This window comes from Clytia hemisphaerica, unplaced genomic scaffold, assembly GCF_902728285.1.
Source record: "Clytia hemisphaerica strain Z4C2 unplaced genomic scaffold, Clytia hemisphaerica genome assembly, whole genome shotgun sequence".
Lineage (NCBI taxonomy): Eukaryota > Metazoa > Cnidaria > Hydrozoa > Leptothecata > Clytiidae > Clytia > Clytia hemisphaerica.
In genome coordinates, this window is record NW_027104261.1 from 111,176 (window position 1) to 132,249 (window position 21,074).

General features: G+C 36.4%; 2 protein-coding genes across 2 annotated transcripts in view; one reads left to right on the top strand and one right to left on the bottom strand.

Annotated features, from left to right (window-relative positions):
• The window catches only part of LOC136816620 (calcium uniporter protein, mitochondrial-like), a gene marked incomplete in the record, with an annotated part of 28,280 nt that extends 24,996 nt beyond the window's left edge, over positions 1–3,284 (bottom strand). Inside the window, 1 exon segment of the mRNA XM_067072959.1 lies at positions 3,046–3,284. Coding sequence (XP_066929060.1) covers positions 3,046–3,129 — 84 coding nt within the window.
• Positions 3,285–13,071: 9,787 nt separating this feature from the next.
• Positions 13,072–20,221, top strand: LOC136816623 (uncharacterized). The gene is made up of 4 exons (XM_067072961.1): positions 13,072–13,213; positions 13,594–16,110; positions 16,660–17,111; positions 17,421–20,221. Exons 1-4 carry the CDS (start codon positions 13,198–13,200, stop codon positions 19,968–19,970), a joined length of 5,535 nt encoding a protein of 1,844 aa, XP_066929062.1. The 5' UTR covers positions 13,072–13,197; the 3' UTR covers positions 19,971–20,221.
• The last annotated feature ends 853 nt before the right edge of the window (positions 20,222–21,074 follow it).

Genomic DNA, 21,074 nt, shown 5'->3' on the forward strand with positions numbered 1-21,074 from the left:
CTCCCGTCCCCGTAGAGAGAAGTCAATAAAAAATATATGCGAGTACTGATAAATGAAAACTAAATTTTACTTGTTTTAATATTTATGTTTACAAGTCTTTTGCTTTTTATATTTGATTTAATAGTAAGATAAGATATCTTTTGAATTTAGCTGAACAGCCCCCAGAGTCTCAGTCAGATCATCTAGGCTCCCCCCAATAATCTAGGTCCCCCAAATATTTTGGTAATTTTAGCCCCCAGGCTCTTTAAAGGCCAAAATATTTCTTAGCCCCCCCCAAAAATAAGGGGGGGGCTGAACCTATGCTTCGGCATAAGAAAAATTCACGTGTGATCATCGCACGCCTAGATTTTGATTTATAGTGGTCTAGGCGTGCGATTATTCAAATACTTAATTTTCATTGTTTATATTTTCAATTGTGTTACAATATCTCTAAGAACTGGACACTCTCTTTCATTTTGAATATCTATCTTCAATTGAGCTAAAGGCTCCAAACTGTGATTACCCCAATTTTTTAAATCCTCACTTTATGAATGTTTCTTTTTATTTTACTCACAAGTCAGCATGATTCCTTTTATAAAAAGAAAGCTGTTTACTAACTGAAAAGTCCCCACTTTGTGAATGTTTCTATTTATTTTACTCACAAATCAGCATGATTCTTTTATAAAAAGCAAGTTGTATATAAAAAAAAAACATTCTTAAAAGTTGAGTTGCAAGCAAGGATTAACAAAAACAATGCAGGGTTTAGTTTGAGATGAATAAGATTTCATTTCTATAACAATGATCAGGATAAAACCTTTATTCCAAGTGATTTCTAGGCTAGCATTTTACAGTAGAATATAAAATATCACGTGCGATAAATCATACACCTCAAAAACTGATTCACAAAAGTTTTCCAAACAAACAAACTAACCCTAACCCTAACGATGATGTACGAAAAAAAATGCGGCCGGGTGACGACGAAAAAAATTTTCACCCGGCCGGTGGACCGGAAACAAAAAATTTTTTCGGGTTCGCCTAATCAAATTTCAGCTTGCAGGTTTGATGATTCTTGTCGCCTGAATAAACCTATGCACAAATCGCATGTTTCTGATGATTTTAGCACCGCCCGACCGCCATATTCAGAGCAAATTTTTCCGATGATTTAAGATGCTGACCGACTCATATTTTGGAGCTGGAAATGACGCGAACACAACTTATTGGTGACCCAGGCCATATATATATACCGCGTGTGAAAAAACTATTTTTCCCCGACCGTCTAACGAACTCATTTTCTTTACCTAAAAAGGAACAGGCAAACACAAGTTATTTGTGATTACGGCCTTAGATAAAATTCTGATAATTTTGTGACTTTCCCACTCAAAAGATTTGGAAGAGTAAGAAACATTATCACTCGGTCAGACGGCGACAATATACAAGTTTTAAGTTATTTGTGATCCCAGCCTTCTTAGCTAGAGCTACACTGTCACCCCAATCCTTGACCACCAAAAAATTTTGAATAAAGATAGAGAGTCTATCACTATATTTCTCTAACACCCTGCCTGGAAGTGCTTAGAATTTGAACACAGTACTGTACTGTAACTTGGTCTAATGTCGACACTATAGTTGCCAACCGTCCCGCATTGAGCAGGACAGTCCCACATTTAAACTTGTTGTCCCGAATTCCGCCCGCATACCTTAGATTTCCTGCATTTTCGAGAAAACTTGAAAATTCGTAGAACTCTTGGAAAAAATATAGAAATGCTACTAAAAATATGTTTCCACAAGCACAAACTCACTTCTTTGTTTTTTCTCTTCGCTCCGTAACGGTCCATCCAATTGCATGCGTCCATATTTGATACATCGGATATAGGCGCTGGACAGAGATGTAATAGTACTACATGAACAATGTCCAGTACATCTATTATTTATTGAGGCTAATGCGCTTGATTCGCGGCTAAAGACGGTATTGCTATTACGATTATCTGGTTGAAAATTTCACTTTATTTCTAAATTTGCATTGTTTTTAGCCATTTCAGGCATAATATTTTTCTAAGAGCACACCAAAAAAACCCCAGCTTGATTTTTCTTGCCCGCTCCGCTTGCTCGTTGTCCCGCATTTCCATTCTCATAAGTTGGCAACTATGCGACACCCCTCCTCTAATTCCAAGACCCTTTTTATCAGCTGAAATTTATAGAAAGGTTGAAACTGTTTTTCTTTGCTTAGTAGTCAGAGAGGAATAATCCTTTTCAATCAGTGATTTAAGCTTTCATATATTATTCTTTTCTCTAAGCCAGGCGGTGTCAATCGAACTGTTCGATTATCGAACTAATCAAACTTCATCGAACCCTATCGAACGATAGCTGTTCGATTACCGAACCAAATCAAACACCTATCGAAGGTGTAGCAGTTCGATTCGTTCGGTCAGTAAAAAGTTTGATTAGTTCGATGATTTCCCTCGCTTGCAAAAACTTTGATTGCCATTTCGACAGTTCCCGGACTTAACAGCTTGACGTTTATTGTACCCGGATATTTGTCTATCCGGAATAAAGTCCGTAGCCCCCTCTGTTGCGATTTCGCGCGCGGCCGAGTGGCGGAATACTGTCTACGCCCCAACAAACCTTGCCTCTGGCGCTATAAGGATACAGGAAAAGTGTGTAATCCGTTATCGGAAGTAATTTCCCGATTTACATTCCGAATTTGGCTTTGAAAAGAAGCTAATATACGGTGGCGGAGCATAGCAGCACAAACTTGTCGAACAAAATTGGTTTATCGAACTGATCGAACCGAAACCCATTGATCGAACTTAATCGAACACTCACAATCTTTTAAAAAATCTTAGAGTTCGATTAATTTTTTTAATCGAACTTTAATCGTTCGATGGAGTTTGAGTAGTTCGATTGTTCGATTGGTTCGACAAGTTCGATTGATCGGGTCTGGACTAACCAAATATTCCCAGCCTAATTCACTCTATCCTTTATTCCTATATATGATGGAGGTAAAAAAGGCTTAACTTAACAAAATGATGAACGATGTATACAGAAAGTAAGAGGTAAAAAAGTATGTACCTGATGTTGATGTGTTGCAGTTGTTGTCTTCTTTAAGATTGCAATAGATTGCCTAAGTTTTCGTACATGTCTAAACTGAAACATTTTTCCCTATCCTTATAAATAATGATAGCTACTTCAAAATACCTTTGGCTAGTAAATTGAGAGGTTAACAGGCTGACAGGTCACTGCCAGAGGTCAAATGTTACCAGGTGTGTGACAAATTTCAAGCTTCCAAAATCCAAGCCTCAAAATTTGCCTTGATGACTTTTTCGGTGGAATACAAAATACATATTTAAAACTGTGGGACATCGAGACCAGTGTTATTGTTACCGTAAATCCGATTAACCCGGAAAGATATGTCAAAATATTCCGATTTCGCACCTGTTTTAATTTTTTGAACTTATATTTTTATCTTATTCACCTTTTTATTTTTTAAAGTTTTGGGTCGTGGATGCATCGCTCCCGTACCGCCATCCGCTCCCTCATAGCATCCGGGGGGAATACTTGGGCAAAAAGCAGAAAAAAGGTGTGGGGATGTGCTCCTGGATGCAGGGCAGAGGAAGGGTCGTAAAAATCGAAAACTCAGTCCCTTGTAGGGTAGCTTTATTTTTTGGGGAATTTTGGAAAGATGGTAAATTTGAGAAAATTTTGGAAATTCAGCCCTTCAGGATCACTTTTTTCGCAAAGTTTGATAAAAAAATTTAAAAAACGTGTCCCCCACGTAGGGTCACCTCAGCGGTACACCACAGTCGACCGGTCGGGGAAAGGGTAGTACCCCCGGGCATATCATAGGGCTATTCTCTTAGCCTACATAGGATGCATTTTTCTTTTATTACAACAAAATACTTTTAAGCTAAAGCTTAGAAACTTTTCTTCTAAAGTATGCATCTTCAATAAAAACAAAAAGTAAATTCTTGCGATGAGAATAAGGCTCGGCTGCAACGCCATTCCTGCTCAGCGTATTATAATATCTAGTCTAAATCGCAGACCTCTAGGAGGAGAGTTTTAATAGAGTAGCGGAATCACAGGCCCGGCAAAATGATCGCCTTCGTTATTTTTGTTCTCACTGAGTGCGCGTTGAATGAAATCGGGATTTGTCTTCACATCATGATATGTAAATACGCTGTGCGTGATACTCACACGGTAATAAAATCTCATATTCCTAAAATTGTAGGTTATTTAACAGTTTCGTGATGGTGTATAAATTGTAATAATTGCACCTTTTGATGTTTTCAATATTTCTAGGGTGCAATTTTACATGGTTCTTTTTTATTTTTATTTGGATGTTTTAAGAAGCCTCCTCTAACAGCGGTTTTCGTGATGACGTCATACGTGATTTGGCGTTTTTCAAGCTCGTGATTTCGTGATTTAAGGATTTAAAGTGCGTGATTGCGTGATCAGATGAACCAACGTGATTAACGTGATCGTGATAGAAAGGAAATTTAACTTGTGATAAAGTGATTTGGAATTTTGTTGTTAATTGATTTGAAAGATGACTGGGGTCTCTTTTAATGAACTTTCCGACTATCATGTAGTTTCAAAATTTTAAAATACATTTTATGTAAATAGATTTTTGAAATGAATTTCGTGACCAACATCAACATGAAGTGCCTAACATTAGCGACAGGATCGCGAAAATTTGTAGTTTTGAAGATTTTTGAAAAAACACACACACTTCTATTCATTTCCCTATTCAAGAAAATGAAAATTAAAAAGTATAACAAAAATTATTGATGAAAAAAAAATATTGTGAGAAAAAATAAGGGAAAAACGATCGCAATGTTCCAGTCTTAAATTAATATTGAAGATGAAAGAGAAAAACATGAAAAATTATAAAAAGAAGAAAATTAATAAGAAAATATATGAAATAAGAATGAATAAAGAAGAAGAAAATGAAAATATAGAAAAAAAGATTTTGCTCATATTAGAAAAACACTGTGAAACAAAATTGATAGCTTTGGCGCGTAGTTCGCGGGAAGGTGTCATTATATTATTGAACCTTGGAGAGAATGATGAATAGAGGAAAGAAGAAAGTATTTTGATATTATTGTGAAAATTTTCAATTACAATAGTCCACGAAAAAGAAGAGCAAAATTTCTTACGATGAAAATATTCATAAATTTTGAAGCTAAAAAGAATGTTAAGTGCTATTTGAAATGGAAGCTTCGTTTGTGTTTTAAGTATGGTTTATTTGGCTGCAATTTGAATCAAGAAGCTAATTTAATTAAACTGGTAACGTTGAGAAGATAGCCCTTAAAAGGAGCTTTTTATCAACCAAAATTGACTTTTACCAAAACTGATAATTTGATCTGAAAGTTATAGCAATTCTCAAAAAACGAAAAATTTCATTAAAATTTCTTTCAATTTTAAGAGTTTTGAAAAATTAACCGTGGAAGCAACCAGCTGTTTGTTCTCTAGTATGGTTGGAATTTGATCATTTAAAGCAAATAATCTCATTCAAGTTTGCTTTATAAATCATGTTAGTCAAGGAAAACTTGAACATCTGAATACAACAACCAACGTCACACCATGGAGGTAATAAGAAATAGATGGAGAATAAATGACTTTTATTTCATTGTACCTAATCATCGGAAGCAAACGGCTCCTTGGTTGCAATGGGAAAAAGTGATTAATTTTGTGTGCACTCATGGGAATATTTAAGTTCATAAAAAAACTGAATATAAAGGTGTTGGATTTTTAACAGCTCTATTGTGAGATAATAGCTTTGTTGATCAAAATGAGAAAAAGCTTGCCGGAACAAGCACAAAATCCTACATTTTTAAGGGCCCCCTCTCATAAAATCATTGATAGATTTAAAAAAAAATCTATATTACGATTAGGTAACCTTTAAATTAATCATCCATCAGAATTTGAAAGCCCCCTCCCTTAAATTTAGACGTAAAGATTTCTAATGAAGAAATTTTCAAGGAAAATGTGCTGAAACTCTCAAAATTAGCAATATGTTTGCCCAAAAATACATCGATATGAAATCATAGAACTATTGTAACCTTACTACGAGAAAATTATTTTTGTATCGCGTTTGAACAAGAACTTTTTGCATAAAATGTTTCAATTTCAATCAGGATAACATTCTCACTTCTGTTCTTATAAATTTACATTTCGGATTTTTTTGCTTCCAATGATAGTAAATCAAAGAAAACCGATTTGAATGAAAATATAAAAGAATTTAACGATAACTTAGGCCATTACCGAGTCATTTATTCTCCATCTATTTCTTATTACCTCCATGGTCACACAGGTTCGTAGCTTGAAAATGGAGATGCTTGATTTGAATATTTAGACACCCCTGTCTTACAGCCCCGGTGAAAATTCTACTCTCAGTGGGAATAAAAATTCCTATTGAAATCCCGTTGGGGATAAAAATTCTATTGCTCCAAGGTAAGAAATCCAGTGGGGATGGTTTTGGAGTGCAATTTCTAAACATTGAATTTCGAGTGGGGATGAATTCAAAGTCAATTTCCCAGTGGGACTGAAATTCTAGGGTATTTTTCCACCGGGGACGAAGTTTTCTAGTGATCCCAGCGGGTCTGTGACGCAGGGTGTATTTAGGTACATATACACTCCGTCTTCTATGAAACCAATATGGCTGACAATCGTCAATTTGAAACCAATGGTGAACACAAAATTACTAAAAATTTCAGGATAGGAATAAATCGAGGCTGAAAGTGGTTTAAAAAACAGCCAAGCCTCAACAAAAATATACTATTTCTTATAAAACTTATGTGAATAGAAGATGTGGATGGCTATGGATGTTAGATGAATGGATTGTTTTGGCCTTTTCGTTGACTGGACATTTTGTGAACCTTATTATTCTTGTGTTACATACCCGGTGGGAAGTTTGCTCAAAATTTCGTCCCCAGTGGGAAAAATACCTTTTTTCATTCCCATTTAAAATTACACCCCCTTCTGACAGACCCGGTGGGGATTTTTCAGCATGTTGGGGTGAAAACATCGGACTGAAACTCGATGGGGGTTAATATTCCCATATTTTTTATGGCTGGGGATTCCATTTCTTTTGTTTTTAAGTTTTCAAAATTGATTATTTTCAGTGGGGACAAAAATTGGCGGATAGTTTTCCACTGGGAACGATATTTTGGCCAATTATTCAAGTGAGGGGGTGACGAAGGGCTCCCAGTCGATCTGTGAGAAGGTGGTGTAAAATTCAACCATCCTAACTGGATTTTTTTACCTGAGAGCATTAAAATTCCCATCCCCATTGGGATTTTCATGGAATATTTTCATCCACACTGTAGGAAGAAGTTCCACCAGGGATGTGAGACAGTGCTATTCTTAGAAAACAGTATGCAACACCCAACCTTGTTCCCTGTGTATTACCAGCTTTTTTATGCTTACTGATAGCGCTAGATAATATTCTCTGGCGTCTATCAGTAACGCAAATAAAGCCTGGAATACACGGGGACAAGGTTGTGCAGCACCCAATCGTAAATGAGCTAAATTAACCTTAAAATCTTCTTAACATTTGGCTATCTTATATAGTTTGTTCTTATAAAAACGTATGTTGTGTTGACTAACAGCTATCAAAGATGTCTTCAAAAAACTTTCGTAAGCATAATGACAAAGCATTATTTGAGGCTGAAAATGAATTTAGCTAAACAAAATGAGCCTCAGACCGAATTTCCAGCTAAAGAGCTTGAAAAAGGACGATGTTTGAATATTCGTAAACAGTAAAAAAATTTCTATGATCATAGAATTCTAAATTTAGTCAAAAGCTGTTTTAAAAATACTTATCAAACGGAATGTGTAAATACAAAAGTAAACAATGTTTGTGTCCTGTGTTTGTCTTGTCGAGCAAACAAAAATGAATCAGAGAGTTCAAAGTTTATAGGTTTGTTTGTATGTTGTATATGCGAGATTTCAGAGGAGAGAAGGTTTGGTTCAAGAAGTAATGGATTTATGGTTTTGTTTTCGAGATGACTAATTAGGGGACAGTGAAATCTCCGTCAACCAAAGAGGAAATATTTTTGTAGTGTTTTATTATCCGAGCAAATTCTTTCAAATCGATGGTTTGTGGTTCTCTTTGGAGTCAAACGTCCGGTTTTTGGAAAAATGAGTCGTTGGGAGGTCTACTAAGGCCTGACTAGGATTCAGAAGTCCCGAAAAGGAAATTTAAGTCCCTGCGTTTGGCTTGGTAAACGCGGTGATGGCATAGCAAAAGTGAGTGGTTTAATGTGGTTTAAGATCATGCGGAAACATAAGATCGTAATCCATCTAGACATTAGATCCCAGGATACTCTGCACATGTATTTATGCCAATCTCGAACATGACGTTTCCGTTTCGCTCCGAAACAAAATGAAGCCATTCTATTGGTTGCATTCAAGTGTTATGTCACTTCTAACCAATAGAATGGCTTCATTCCGTTTTGGAGCGAAACGGAACCGTCACGTGCGAACATGGTCTTAGTCCTCTGCAGTAATGAATTTATTAGATATCAGGTCTGCTTACAGACAAATCCTAGGGTGGTGTTTTGGTTTTCAAAATGGCGGCGGAGCAGTTTCGCAACAATCGGTCAACGTATCCCTTTAGAGCGAGAGAGGTTGCTGACGGAATAAATGATGGGATGCGAGATCAGAAGTAGCCTTATAATCTGTTGTAATACAGTGGAGTCTCAATAACTCGAACACAAATTTGCTCGAGTTAGGGAAATTTCGAGTTATAGAGTAAGGCTCGTGAGGCATTGTTAACTGAAGGGATCATTAAACTTGTTCGAGTCAAAGAGGCATTCGAGTTAGGAAGGTTCGAGTTAAAGAGATGAACTTAAAAGATGAACCATATAGAATCTTTTGAGAAGAAAAATTCTAAGCTTGTCGCGATATTGTGCGAAACAGAGAAAAGTTGCTAAGTGCTCGTACGATGAAAGATGCTTAAGTATTTGTCTTAGTGTCTGAGTGATTTCTTTGGTTTCATTAGTAGATTTTCTACCGTAAAAACATAAAACGAAATGGTAGTCAAATACTTCAGTACAGTTTAAAATCAATTCAACCGGGTAGATTTATGGAGATATGAATCTTCGATTATCCTGCATTTGCAGAATAGTATAGTGCATTAATAGAACAGTATAGTGCTTTTAGCAAATGCACGGATTGTAAAATTATATCAATGCAGTCAAAACATGTGATTACTCGAAAAAGTTCATTTGATTTTATTCCCATGTTACTTGCTTTACAACTTACAGTTAATAACTTTATTAGTGTCGAGAAATTCCAACCAACCAGAAATGAAGGTCATGTAACAAACACATAAAAATTTCGAGTAAAAGCGTGGTTTGACTTCAGTCTTTAATTTTGCAACCCGTGTATTGTCTGGGTACAGAAAGCGCCTTGATGTAAGATTCTAGAAAGACATGAAAGGTGTGTACTTTGCTTTTCATATATAACTTTTGCGACAATGGTAGTTATAGAGTGGTATTCATTGGTGCAAATGCAATATAAACGAGGACTCTTTATCTCTCCGGTTGAATAATTTTTCACTGGTCTGTTTGACTACTGTTTCATCATATATTTTCAGTGTAGAAAATCTACTACCTTATCGGCCAAAACTTAGTCGGCCCTACGTGACTAAATTTTAGCTTGGTGACTAAAATTAGGGCCGACTAAAAATCTGGGCAAAATTAAAAGTTCAAAATTAAGCTTTCCTTATTTTCCAGTATTTTAAGCTTTCTCCTATTTTCCATCTGCTTGTAAATTTAGAAATGGCCCAAATTTTTTGTCGGTCTTAATTATTAGTCGGCCCTTAGTGACTAAATTTTGACGAGGTGACTAAAATTAGGGCCGACTAATAATTAAAGCCGACTAAGTTTTGGCCGATAAGATAATAAAAACTCACTCAGACACTAAGACAAATACTGAAGCTTCTTTCATCGTACGATCGCGGTAGTAAGAAAGATACGTTTTCCAGTCGTATTAACTAAGTTTCTTGTATTAATTTAACAACAAATTTGTTTTTAACAAGATTTCGTTCATCAGGCTGCATTGAGAAGTGCATCATAAAAGTTTAGTTTTATTTGAAAAAGTTCTGTTTTGTTGAGAGTGATAAGCGTTGGCGGTATAGACGTGCGATAGAGGATAACAGAAGCTTGATTATAAGTATTATATTACGGTTGGATATGTTGTTTTGATAAAGCAGTTACTGTATAATACAGTTTAACATAGAGGGAGCGATATGGTAACGATATCTTCCATCTTCCAAGTCTGCGTCAATAGTAATGTAAAAACTTGTATTTGTGAGCAATTTTTAAGTACCCAATTTAAGCTTCCCAGCTGGCACACAACGTTGTTACAACGTTCATCTAACGTTATATGGACGTTGTGAACATTAGATAAACGTTGAAACGACGTTATGTGCCAGTTGGGTACATACCATTGAAAGCTTGATAAATTTTGATGCATCTTAGGGGTTATTTTGGCAAAAAAAACTTTGGCGAAAATTTATTTTGGCGAGTGAATGAAATATTTAATTTTGGCGAGAGCTAATTTTGGCCAAAATTGTATAAACTTGCCAAATTCGCCAAAATTAGTTCCCGCCAAAACAAGTTCCCTTAATGTAACTCCTCAGTGTATACGTTTTATTTTCTATATAAGAATGAAATATCTTTCTTGGAACATTACACCAATATACTAAAAACAAATTCAGAACATTTTAAGAACATTTTTAAAGCTAAAAAACAACCAAAAGCATTTTGGGCATAGCACCACGTCACTAAACTACACGATGTCTGAGATTTTAGAACTGATATCAACCCTTATTGATCTAAAAGCATTTTCTTATATTTACCATTTCAGTGAAAAAGTAATAAACAAAAACTGATGCATCATGGGTAACGAAGGTAGTAAAGGGAAATATTCGAAAATGGACGGCTTGCAAAGACAACCTTCCTCAAACGATCCTCAAGACTCACAAACTCAACAAAACGGAAATCTCCCAAAGAAAACAACGCCATCAAACGGGATTCAACAACAGAAAGCTACACCTACTACGACTGTTCCTGATAGTGAGTCTGATTCAGACCACGTCCATCAAGAGAGGGCGCTTGATAAACTTAAGAATGGCGTATTTGGGGCGGTAAAAGCAAATTCAAAATATGAAGTGATACCGACAAATGAGGGTGGTGCGAATTGAAGAGAGAAAACGAAAGAATGAAGAATTTGGAAAAAGAATTTCGGTGTGAGGAGCTGGTACGTCAAAACAACAATCATATTACGTTATCAAAGTGCGAGATTGACGTCGTATGATGCATGCTGGGATTGAACTAATACACCTTTTCGACTGTAGCCGTGCGGTCAGGCGCGTGCCACTTTATTATTTAATTTACCACCCTAAAGTCGATCCAATCCTTTTTTTCCAGGTTTTTCTATTGTCTTTAGGTGCGAAAAAAAAGATTGGACGGTTTTAGGGTGGTAAAACGGACAAAAAATGCCCGCGCGGCAATTGGCGGCTACGATCGAAAAGGTGTATTGGTTTGATCAATATCAGTAACTGTATCAGTAAATAATCAGTAACCACAGTGCCATTGAACTGATTGAGTATTTCATCCTAACAAGATAGAGTAAATTCAATGTTACCTTCTAACCAGACACCGAATCCGAAACAAAAGTAGTTTGATATGCTGGCTTGAAAGACATTTCATATAATGGAGAGATTATGGGTACTACACTACAATGGGTTGGATCGATTCTAACATACACCGACAACCGAATCATTGCTAAAACATTATACTGGCCAGACATAATTTTTTGGTGACACCATATTTGAAATGTGACCACTTATTGTAAAAGCATATCATGAGACAAAGAATATTTCATCCGTTTAACTCAAATATTTTAAGAGCTAAAGATAATAGAATGAGAATGGTGGACATGATTAGTATTGTATTTCTATAACTTGTTTACTAAAGAAGATTTTTAAGCAGTATTTTTATTTTGTGCTCAGCTTGTGTGTTCTTAAAGGTTTTATTTTAACAAAACTGTTCCCGTTTCATATCAGACACATATTTCATATCAGGACAGTGTCTGCCCATTGTTATTTTATGCTGATGTAAGCAAAAAATTGTTTTCTTTTCCTCTTTCTGACCAACCCTGCTCCACATCCGTGTCAATTCAATATCAAAAAGCTTGTAAATTAAAATTGATGAGTAAGCAAACGATATGACTCTTATTTAAAAACAAAACCTGTAAGGCGAGGTCAATTTAATTCGTTGTTTTACGGGCCAAGCTACCCAAAAAGGGTCGGTCGGTCAGCGAAAAAATAAAAATAAAAGCAGAACTTCCCCAGAATTTCACCTATAAAATCTCCTAAAAAGGCAGCAAAACTACTATACATCTTGACAAAAATGCGAAATAGAAAATAAAAACACCCCTGTGCCACAGACCCGGTGGACCCCCCACCCCGGTGGAAAAATAGGCCAAAAAATTGTCCCCGGTGGAAAAAATACCCTACATTTTCAACCCCACTGGGAAATTGCCCTATGATTCTATCCCCATTGAAAATTGAATGGAAAAAATTGGACTCCAAAACCATCCCCACTGGAATTTCTGAGCTGGAAACAATAGATTTTCTATCCCCATTGGGATTTCGATAGAAATTTTCATCCCCACTGTGGGAAAAGGTTCCACCGGGGCACTGAGACAGGGGTGTATAAAAAGACACAACAAGGTCGAATTCATGGATAAAATGGTCTCGCCTAACATGTTCTAATGTTTTTGTCTATTTGAACGATTCCTGGTGACGTCAAACGGAAACCTGCGGAAACTGATGTTATTTCAAAATTGAGTATAAAAACTTCCTTAAAATATTCCTTTAAGTCGTTCAAAATGTTCAGTCTTTTTTCTAGTCTGAATCGCAGACCTCTATACTTCCTATATAGAAACTATAAGAGACTTTTTTTCGCTAGAGGATCTTTTTTCTTCCCTTGTGCGTTTGTGTTTTAAAACATAAACAGATTATTGCTTCTAAAACAGTGTTTGATATGGTTCGATGCATACACGGGAGGGTTTTTAAATCTCTTTGATTCTTCTGAGCATGATTTTTATCTGTGATTAATTAGCAAAAAATGAAATAATATTTTACAAAGATATTAATTGGTTTTGAAGGGCTTTTCATTGTTGTTTCTTCTCAATGAATTAAATTACAAGATGGGGACACTATCCGGTAAGTAGTTTTTAAGATTCCAATAGATAAGAAAAACTCAGGACAAAAACGAAATCTTAACCCAGAGCCTCTTGCTTGATTTCATTATTGGACGTTGGAACCTTTCGTGAACCTTATCAGAATTATCAAAAAGCTAACTAAAAGCTTTTACCATATGCTACCTCCTACATTTTGAGCGTGAAACTCATAAGTAAGGCCTAAAAGCCTGAAGCTATATAGTGTAGACTTACTATATGACAGCCTCAACAAAATAAAGATAAAACTTTGAAACTCCGAAAGTTGATTTTGCCATGGATCTATATGGAGCAGATTACGAACAACAAAATTTTCATTTTTTGAAAATCAAAAGCTAACAAGAATGAATTAATTTTAATTTTTAGAATTACTATTTCGAGTATGTATCATCACAACTATGTTCACACTCTCTTTGTTGGCATCTCCTTCAACAAACACCATGGTCAAACAACGACGGTTTAAAGACGTGGTCACACATGGTCCTTGTTCACACAAAACATGCCATAGAACTGGTGACGTCATTACTTGTTGCTATTTATCAGCATTACGCGACCTGGGGCAAGTCAAAGATGGTTATACAGTCAATTTACCAAAAACAATTCGATTACATATTTCGAGAATCAAAAGCACTGCATTGTGTGTTGATACTCAATCAAAAAGTAGACTCGAGATACAGAAATGTACTGGAGTTAGAATCTCAATTTTGAAGAATACATTTTTCAAGAGAGTGGCTGGTTTAACTATTACTAAAACACAATTAGAACATATCAGTGAAGATTTCTTTGGTTTGTTTCCAAACATAAAACATTTGGTGATCGATAAGAATTCGAAGTTGAAACAGATTCCAGCTATCAATAAATTCCCAAAGATGAGGCTACAGACTATAAGCTATATAGGGAATATCAAAGTCCAATTAGTTAATTGGTTGCCAGATTCACCTTTACCGCTATTACGTGAATTCTTATTCAGTAATTTCCTGGAAAAAGCAAACGACCCAATTACTGACTTCTATATGAGCCCATTTACACCGGGAAAGAAATTCAAAGCTTTCAAAGTCCGTTTAAACTACCAAAATGCGCATGTTTCAATGCCGATGATGGATGGAGAATCGAAATTAGGTCAACTATATGTTGGTTCAACTAATATCCCCGATAATTTGAAGCTGAACTATACCGGGTTTAACGCAAAGGTCAAGGACGCCATCTTTAATTTCCCGGTTAAACCCGATACAATTGTTCCGGATTTTCTCCCATCAGATTTCGAATCCCGATTCGGAAAAGTCAATATCCGATTTGATGGCGAGAGTTACGAGTTAAAGAATTTGGAATTCCAACGTAAGATTTCTAAAGATCGTGTTATGAGAGTGAACAACTCGGACGAAGAAAAAGCTTTAATGGAAATTAAGCGAGATTACGGGACACCGAAATCGAAAGTGGATTATAAAGGACGATACATCTTCAAATACTTCATTTTGGATACTGACGATTTGGTCAAATTGGTGCGAGATTCACACAACCTCGGTAAAAAGTACATCGTTAAAACACACTTTCTGTGGATTAAGAACGTCAATTATTTACGGAAATCTGTTAAACTCCATTTGACTTTTTATTCACTGGTTATGAGTAAAAATGGAATTTTATGGTCAGCTGATGCCAAAGCTAATAGAAGGAAACATATATTGAAAAATAAGGATTTCAACATTGCTAAATCTGTGACTGTGTTATGGCGGCAATTTGATTTGCAGAATTTTTATGATTATTTGACAACGGCTGCTTCCTTGGCAGAGTTGATTCATTGGGGCGATGATTTTTCGAGTAAAAATGAAACTTCGACATGTGATGCATTGAAGATGAAGATATCACGTGATATGTTCGAAGCAGCCAATGAAAGAGACGTACTGACGTTAGCATCTTTGTCTTTTCTATCGTCCAATCAAATCGCGTTGGTTGAGAATGCAATGACGTCATTACCGAGATTATATGATTATTCGAATCGGTTGATTGGGAAAACGAAAGTAATACAACCGATGACGTCATCATTCGATGAGCGGACGCTATTGTACCAAGAGTTAACAAAAGCGTTAATTCAGAGTGAAAAATATGAAATAAGAAAGAAAAGAGTCTCATATGGTATACAAACTTTAACCGAAACTTTGAAACTTCGTATTGATATTCTGAAAGGGACACTTGAAAATGAAATGCAAAAATACTTGATTGAGGAAAAAGAATCACGGTACTTGCTCCAGAAAATTCAGAAAATACGAAAACATTATTTAATAGATATGGAACCCGTTAAGAAACGATTCTTAGACGCGTTGAGTATGGAAGGGCTACGAGGTAAATATAACCAGATCAACGAGGGTATACAAAAACTATTCTCAAAACTTTACGGTAAAGAAAATCAAATCATTTATCGACGCAAACATATTCCAAGACCCAAATTATTATCCAATTTAGATTCCGCCATTGAAAGTGTCTACAATTTCACGCAAAAATTAAAAATCATACAGGGCGCCGTATCAGATATTTATCAAGCAAAATTGGACAAAACGGTATCAACAGATTCAACTAAACTAACGTCGCCGACCATAGACGCGAGCGCATATTTCCGCTTGAGGCTAACTCTACTCTCAAAGGATACAGAAATAACGAATCAAGATGCATTTAATATTTTGTCACAATTTGATGACGTCACACCTGATGATGTATTCAAATATGACGTCATCATGCAAAGTTTAGATCAACTTTTGGATAGAGATTTGTCGGATCAAACTCCAGAAACACTAGCCTTCAAGACATCTTTGTTGAGGCTTTTAGATGTAACTAAAGTGGAAAGTGAAATACTGTATGATGTCACAAGAGCTCAAGTGGATTTACTAGTTGGTAAGTTGGATGTAAATATCCACAACTTTCTGATGTTTTTTTTATGGAAACAGCCAGGTTTTTGCCAGTATTAGCAAATTTTTAACAATTTTTCTCTAACTTAAATTTGCCACAAGGCACACATTACGCCATGAATATCATGAATTGATATCTGAAGCACTTCACTTCCGTACTGTCAGTGTTGAGTTTTCGGTCATTTCAAGACTCAATATGATAAAGGGTCCGGGGACGGATTTTTATCTTATAAAGTCTCTAAAATTCTTTCGTCTCACGATGTTTGTCTGAGGATTGCAGCAATACATCCTTGCACCGTGTATCCCAAGCTTTATTTACGTTAATGATGGACGCTACCGGTAACCATGGAAAAATTGTTTATCAGCTAGGAACATGGTTGACTGACATACGACGCTGTCTCAACCATCATAACATCCATTTTTAATATTCTGCCAGCCGAGTAGCCTTTTTCAAATGATTCTACCTTTAAAGATCATTTTTAAAGAAATTCAAGATTTTACAGGAACTGAAACTCGTCCTTTCATTTTGTTTCAGGAAATTATACTTTGAATGCTTATCAACGCCAACAAGAGCATCTCGTCAAACGATTGGACCATATGGAACAAAACAAAGCACGTGATCAACAATCAACCAATCAGGATGGAGAAAATAAAAAATCAGCCAATCAAAATCAAGAAGAGGAGGAAGATAAAACCGAGCAATTCCACGATCTACGTCAATCATTGATCGATCAACTGAAACTCGACATGCTTCTACATATTAATCAATATTGCACTTTATATGAATATAACACCTTACAGCAATGCTTAATGAGGAAACAATTTTCTTTAGACGCCTCATTGCCTAACTTGTTGCATTTGACGAATGAACTACTTGTGGTTTCTCGAGACATGCGCAGTAGAGATGACAATGACGGAACGCAATCGTTTAATGACATTCCAATACGTTATGAATATAATGAGAAATGCAATGATATCTTACAACAGGTAAAACAATTTCATATTCATCTTTAGAAGCCTCTGAGATGAAATTTTGCTAGAGCGATCTTTCTTTAAAGGACACCATTTAATCCATCTCCTACCATTTGCTTATATAGCATTATTGAACAAAAAAAGAGAACAACTTCCTCCCCTTTCGGCGCCGCATAAACACTGAAGCTTCTTTCTCATTGAAAATCCTTTCTCATTGAAAGATACTTTGTTATGTTCGTTCATTTGAGCTGTACTCAATTTTACAAGTTCCGTGGATCTAATAAAGTTATGTCATTCGATTTGTTTTGTTTCACCTTTTCATAGGCGACCGACGCAAGATTCAACACTTTCCAACCCTCCGCACAACCACTTGAGCCATCGCCACAACAACCGCAATACATGGCCAGTCAAAACATTCAACAACAAAGTCCAGTTGTCAAAGATACACAACCAACAATGAAAACATTACACCCTCATCATCACCACCGGCGACACCACAAACACCAAAAGCGGCACCATAGTACAAGAAGGGCGTCCGCCCATTCTGCTATTTCAACCAACGGAGAGGATCCGATTAACGCCCCTAGTGTGGAAATCAAAAGTATGACCAACTCGAATACTGTTAAATTCAAAGATGTGTCTAACGACGAAACTAAAGGAATTAAGGATCTAATTGAAAGCACAAATACGGGAACAAAAAACGAAGTTGGTAACCCAGATAAAGTCTTAAAATCACGGAATTCATCTAAATCTGACCCTTTCCCGTCGTTAACACCTACTGCAGAACAGCCTATTGCGATTTCAAAATTCTTGGATACGACCCATTTGAATTCTTTTGTTTCCATGGCTGAGAGTAACGCAACTAAAAAGACCTTTGGGAAAGATGAAGACAAGGACGAAAGGCTAACTGAAAAAAAGAATAGCCTGGATACACATACAATTGATTTACCTACAAATTCTTCATCGTCGACGAATATTATTGATGAGGATAGTGATGCTACAAATCCAACTGTTACGTCCAAAAACGCATCCTTAGAAGAAAGGCAAAGTGATGAAGTCACCAACCTTAGTGTGGAGAAAGTTAGATCAACATCAAAAAAGAAAACCTTGCAATCAGAAACGGCTGGAGACCAGAGTACGGGAGAAGCTAACCAAAGTAAACGTAAGGAATCTGGTCACGGAGACAGTTTATCGGTAAAGAAAGCTAATAACAAGAGGACATCGAGGAATAAAGAATCGAGGCATAAAGAAGTTGAAGGTTCTGGTGATCAAGAATATGCTGACGTCATCGAGTCAAGTCCAACAATGACGACAACACAGAAATCATCATTGAAACATGCTGAAGTTCAAGGACCAGATGATTTTGAGAACGAAGTCGAGACACTGTTAAAAGCGACATCCCCGGAAAGTCAAAACGAGACATTGAATCATTCTACAAGTGTAGAAAATCAAACTTTGGCTGTTGCAGAAGGACAAGCTAACGTGACCGAAAATCTGATTAGAAACACAACTCCAGCTGCTGTCAGTGGCAATAAAAAATCCAGCATTATTGACGATAGCCTGACGTATGACGTTATGGAGGGTACTGACGTTTTAGCGTCATCTGATGAATCAAAACCGGCCCCAAAGGTGCCAGCCAAGGAGTCTGAAGATTTGCTAGGATCGTGGATCGATGAAGGATTAGGTTTGAAGAATCATGATCATACCTTGACCGGCTCTAAGAGAAGTCATTTCGCAGGTAATCATAAAAATAAGCCGGTCCGGACTTTAGGTGGACACCGGGTACGACGGAAAACTACGGAATCAGCCTTTTCCGTGTCACAACAACAAGAATTACCGTACGATTATCAGAATTTGAATATAAAGAGAAGTTTTATCAACCCTTACTCCCAGGCGACGTCGCTTTATGGCTATCAAAATAAGATTTTTAAACGAAGCTTAACGCCGACGGCATATTTCGAAAGTATGTACCGCAAATGTAATGCATCAAAAATATTCGAATTACGTCAAAACAAAATGGCATCCCTAACCATCTCAACAAATAATAAACAATTTCGAGGATTCGAGAAAATTAGAATCGATGAAATTAAGGTCTATTTACACGGCGTGAAAACGGATAATGGTATGGTGCAAGTTAAGATAAGAAGCGGCAGCTTCATGCACGATAAATCGAGCGGACAAAAGCGAAATTTTATCTCCCAACGCTGGGAAAGAGACTTTAAATATAACATCGATGAAGTAGCTACTAACAAAGATAAAGGAGTCTCAATATCTCATATCAGTGGTGATTCTTACAACAAAAAAGTGTTTGGGAGTCATCCAACCCCATTTAACACGTGGATCATTTCCATATCCAGTGAAATGAACCCAGGTTTAGATCTCTCCAATTTGTCATCTATTGAACTGTTATTCTCAGGTAGCCTGGTGCCTAGTGTCCCACGCGTTATACAAAAGGAGCAAAGTTATTTCGAACTTTTAAAAGCAAAAGGCGTGGCGCCCACGAAACCGCCCAAAACACCGACAAAGAAACCAACACAGGGAAGACAAAAGTTGAACAACACAATGCTTGAAACCACTCCACCAGCAAAAAAGATGAAAATCGTAACCAAAATCCATAAGCATAAGAAGAAAAGACGTACGAGATATAATAAAAAAGGAAAAACACAACAAAATCATCACAAATATTTTGCAATGCGAAACACTACAGATAACGTTATAGAAAGTACTTTGAATTCTTTCAAGAAAGATGTCGAGAAAATTCAAAATTTGACAGCAGAAAAAGAGACTGGGACGGGCCACGCGGGAAGCCCGACTGAACCATTAGATGGATTTAAGAAAGAGGAGAAAAAACCGATTATAACGTGGTTTGGTTAAGATAGGAACCAGCTTTTCGTGCGATAATGGGAAATCAGCGAGATATGTTTTCTTCATAATCAACAACTTTGAGATGTGTTTTCCGATTATTTTAAAACCCAGTATGTTAAAAGATTTCGACATAGGTGGAGGAATCAGGTAACTGCTAACCTAAAGCAAATTAATTGTACACGAGGCTTTTTATAGAGAATTTAGTATTTAAAAAAATGGATTTTCCCTATAAATACAAAAAAAAAATTAAAAATCCTTTCAAAATGATATCGCTCAATTTTTATTAAAGTCAGATCCAAGATACTTTGTTCGAAGGCAAGGATCCTGGGGGACTAAGGTAAATAGGTGGTATTAGTTATGTACGAGCATCCATCAATAAGGGTAAAAAAACACAAATCACAAAATGATATACAGTTGACGCTCTCTTATTCGATTTCCAAGGGGAATAGGATTTTCATCGAATAAGGGAGCATATCAAATAGTAGAACGTCGTTTATGAGGGTTTCTTGTTGACGGGGACTTTCAATATTATCAAATAATAGAGCGTATCGAATAATAGAGCGTATCGAATAGTAGAACGTCGAATTAGAGAGTGTCAACTGTAATCTTACAGGAAATTTGGACCAAGATTTGTTGAAAATCTTCAGCCCTTCTGTGAGTCCCGAAAACCCCAAAAACAACTACTTTTTAAGGGTCGATACTTTGTTTTGATATAGTACCCCCAGATGAGGAATTAGAAAAAGTTGTTTTTACATTACAAGGGTCTACCGCGAGCTGAAGTACGAAGAGGTGTAATTGAGTAGTTACAGAGAGAATCAAGCTATTTATTTGGTGTTGCATATTACCATTGAGTTATAAAGCCCAAACGGCAAGAGAGGAATTTCTTGGTTGAGAAATGAAGCCACTTATTTCGCATCTAAATTGCGAGTTTTCAGACAGTCCCGGGTGAAAAGATTACGAGAACTGTGCCACACTAAAAAAGAACGCACTACAATCGGCACCGAAATATTTAGCACAAAAGTGGAATTCCCTCAAAAGTAAAACTTTAAAACCGAGAAGTGATTATTAAGTGCTTTAAAGTACGGTTAGAAAGTAGACTTTGAACCTTAGGAT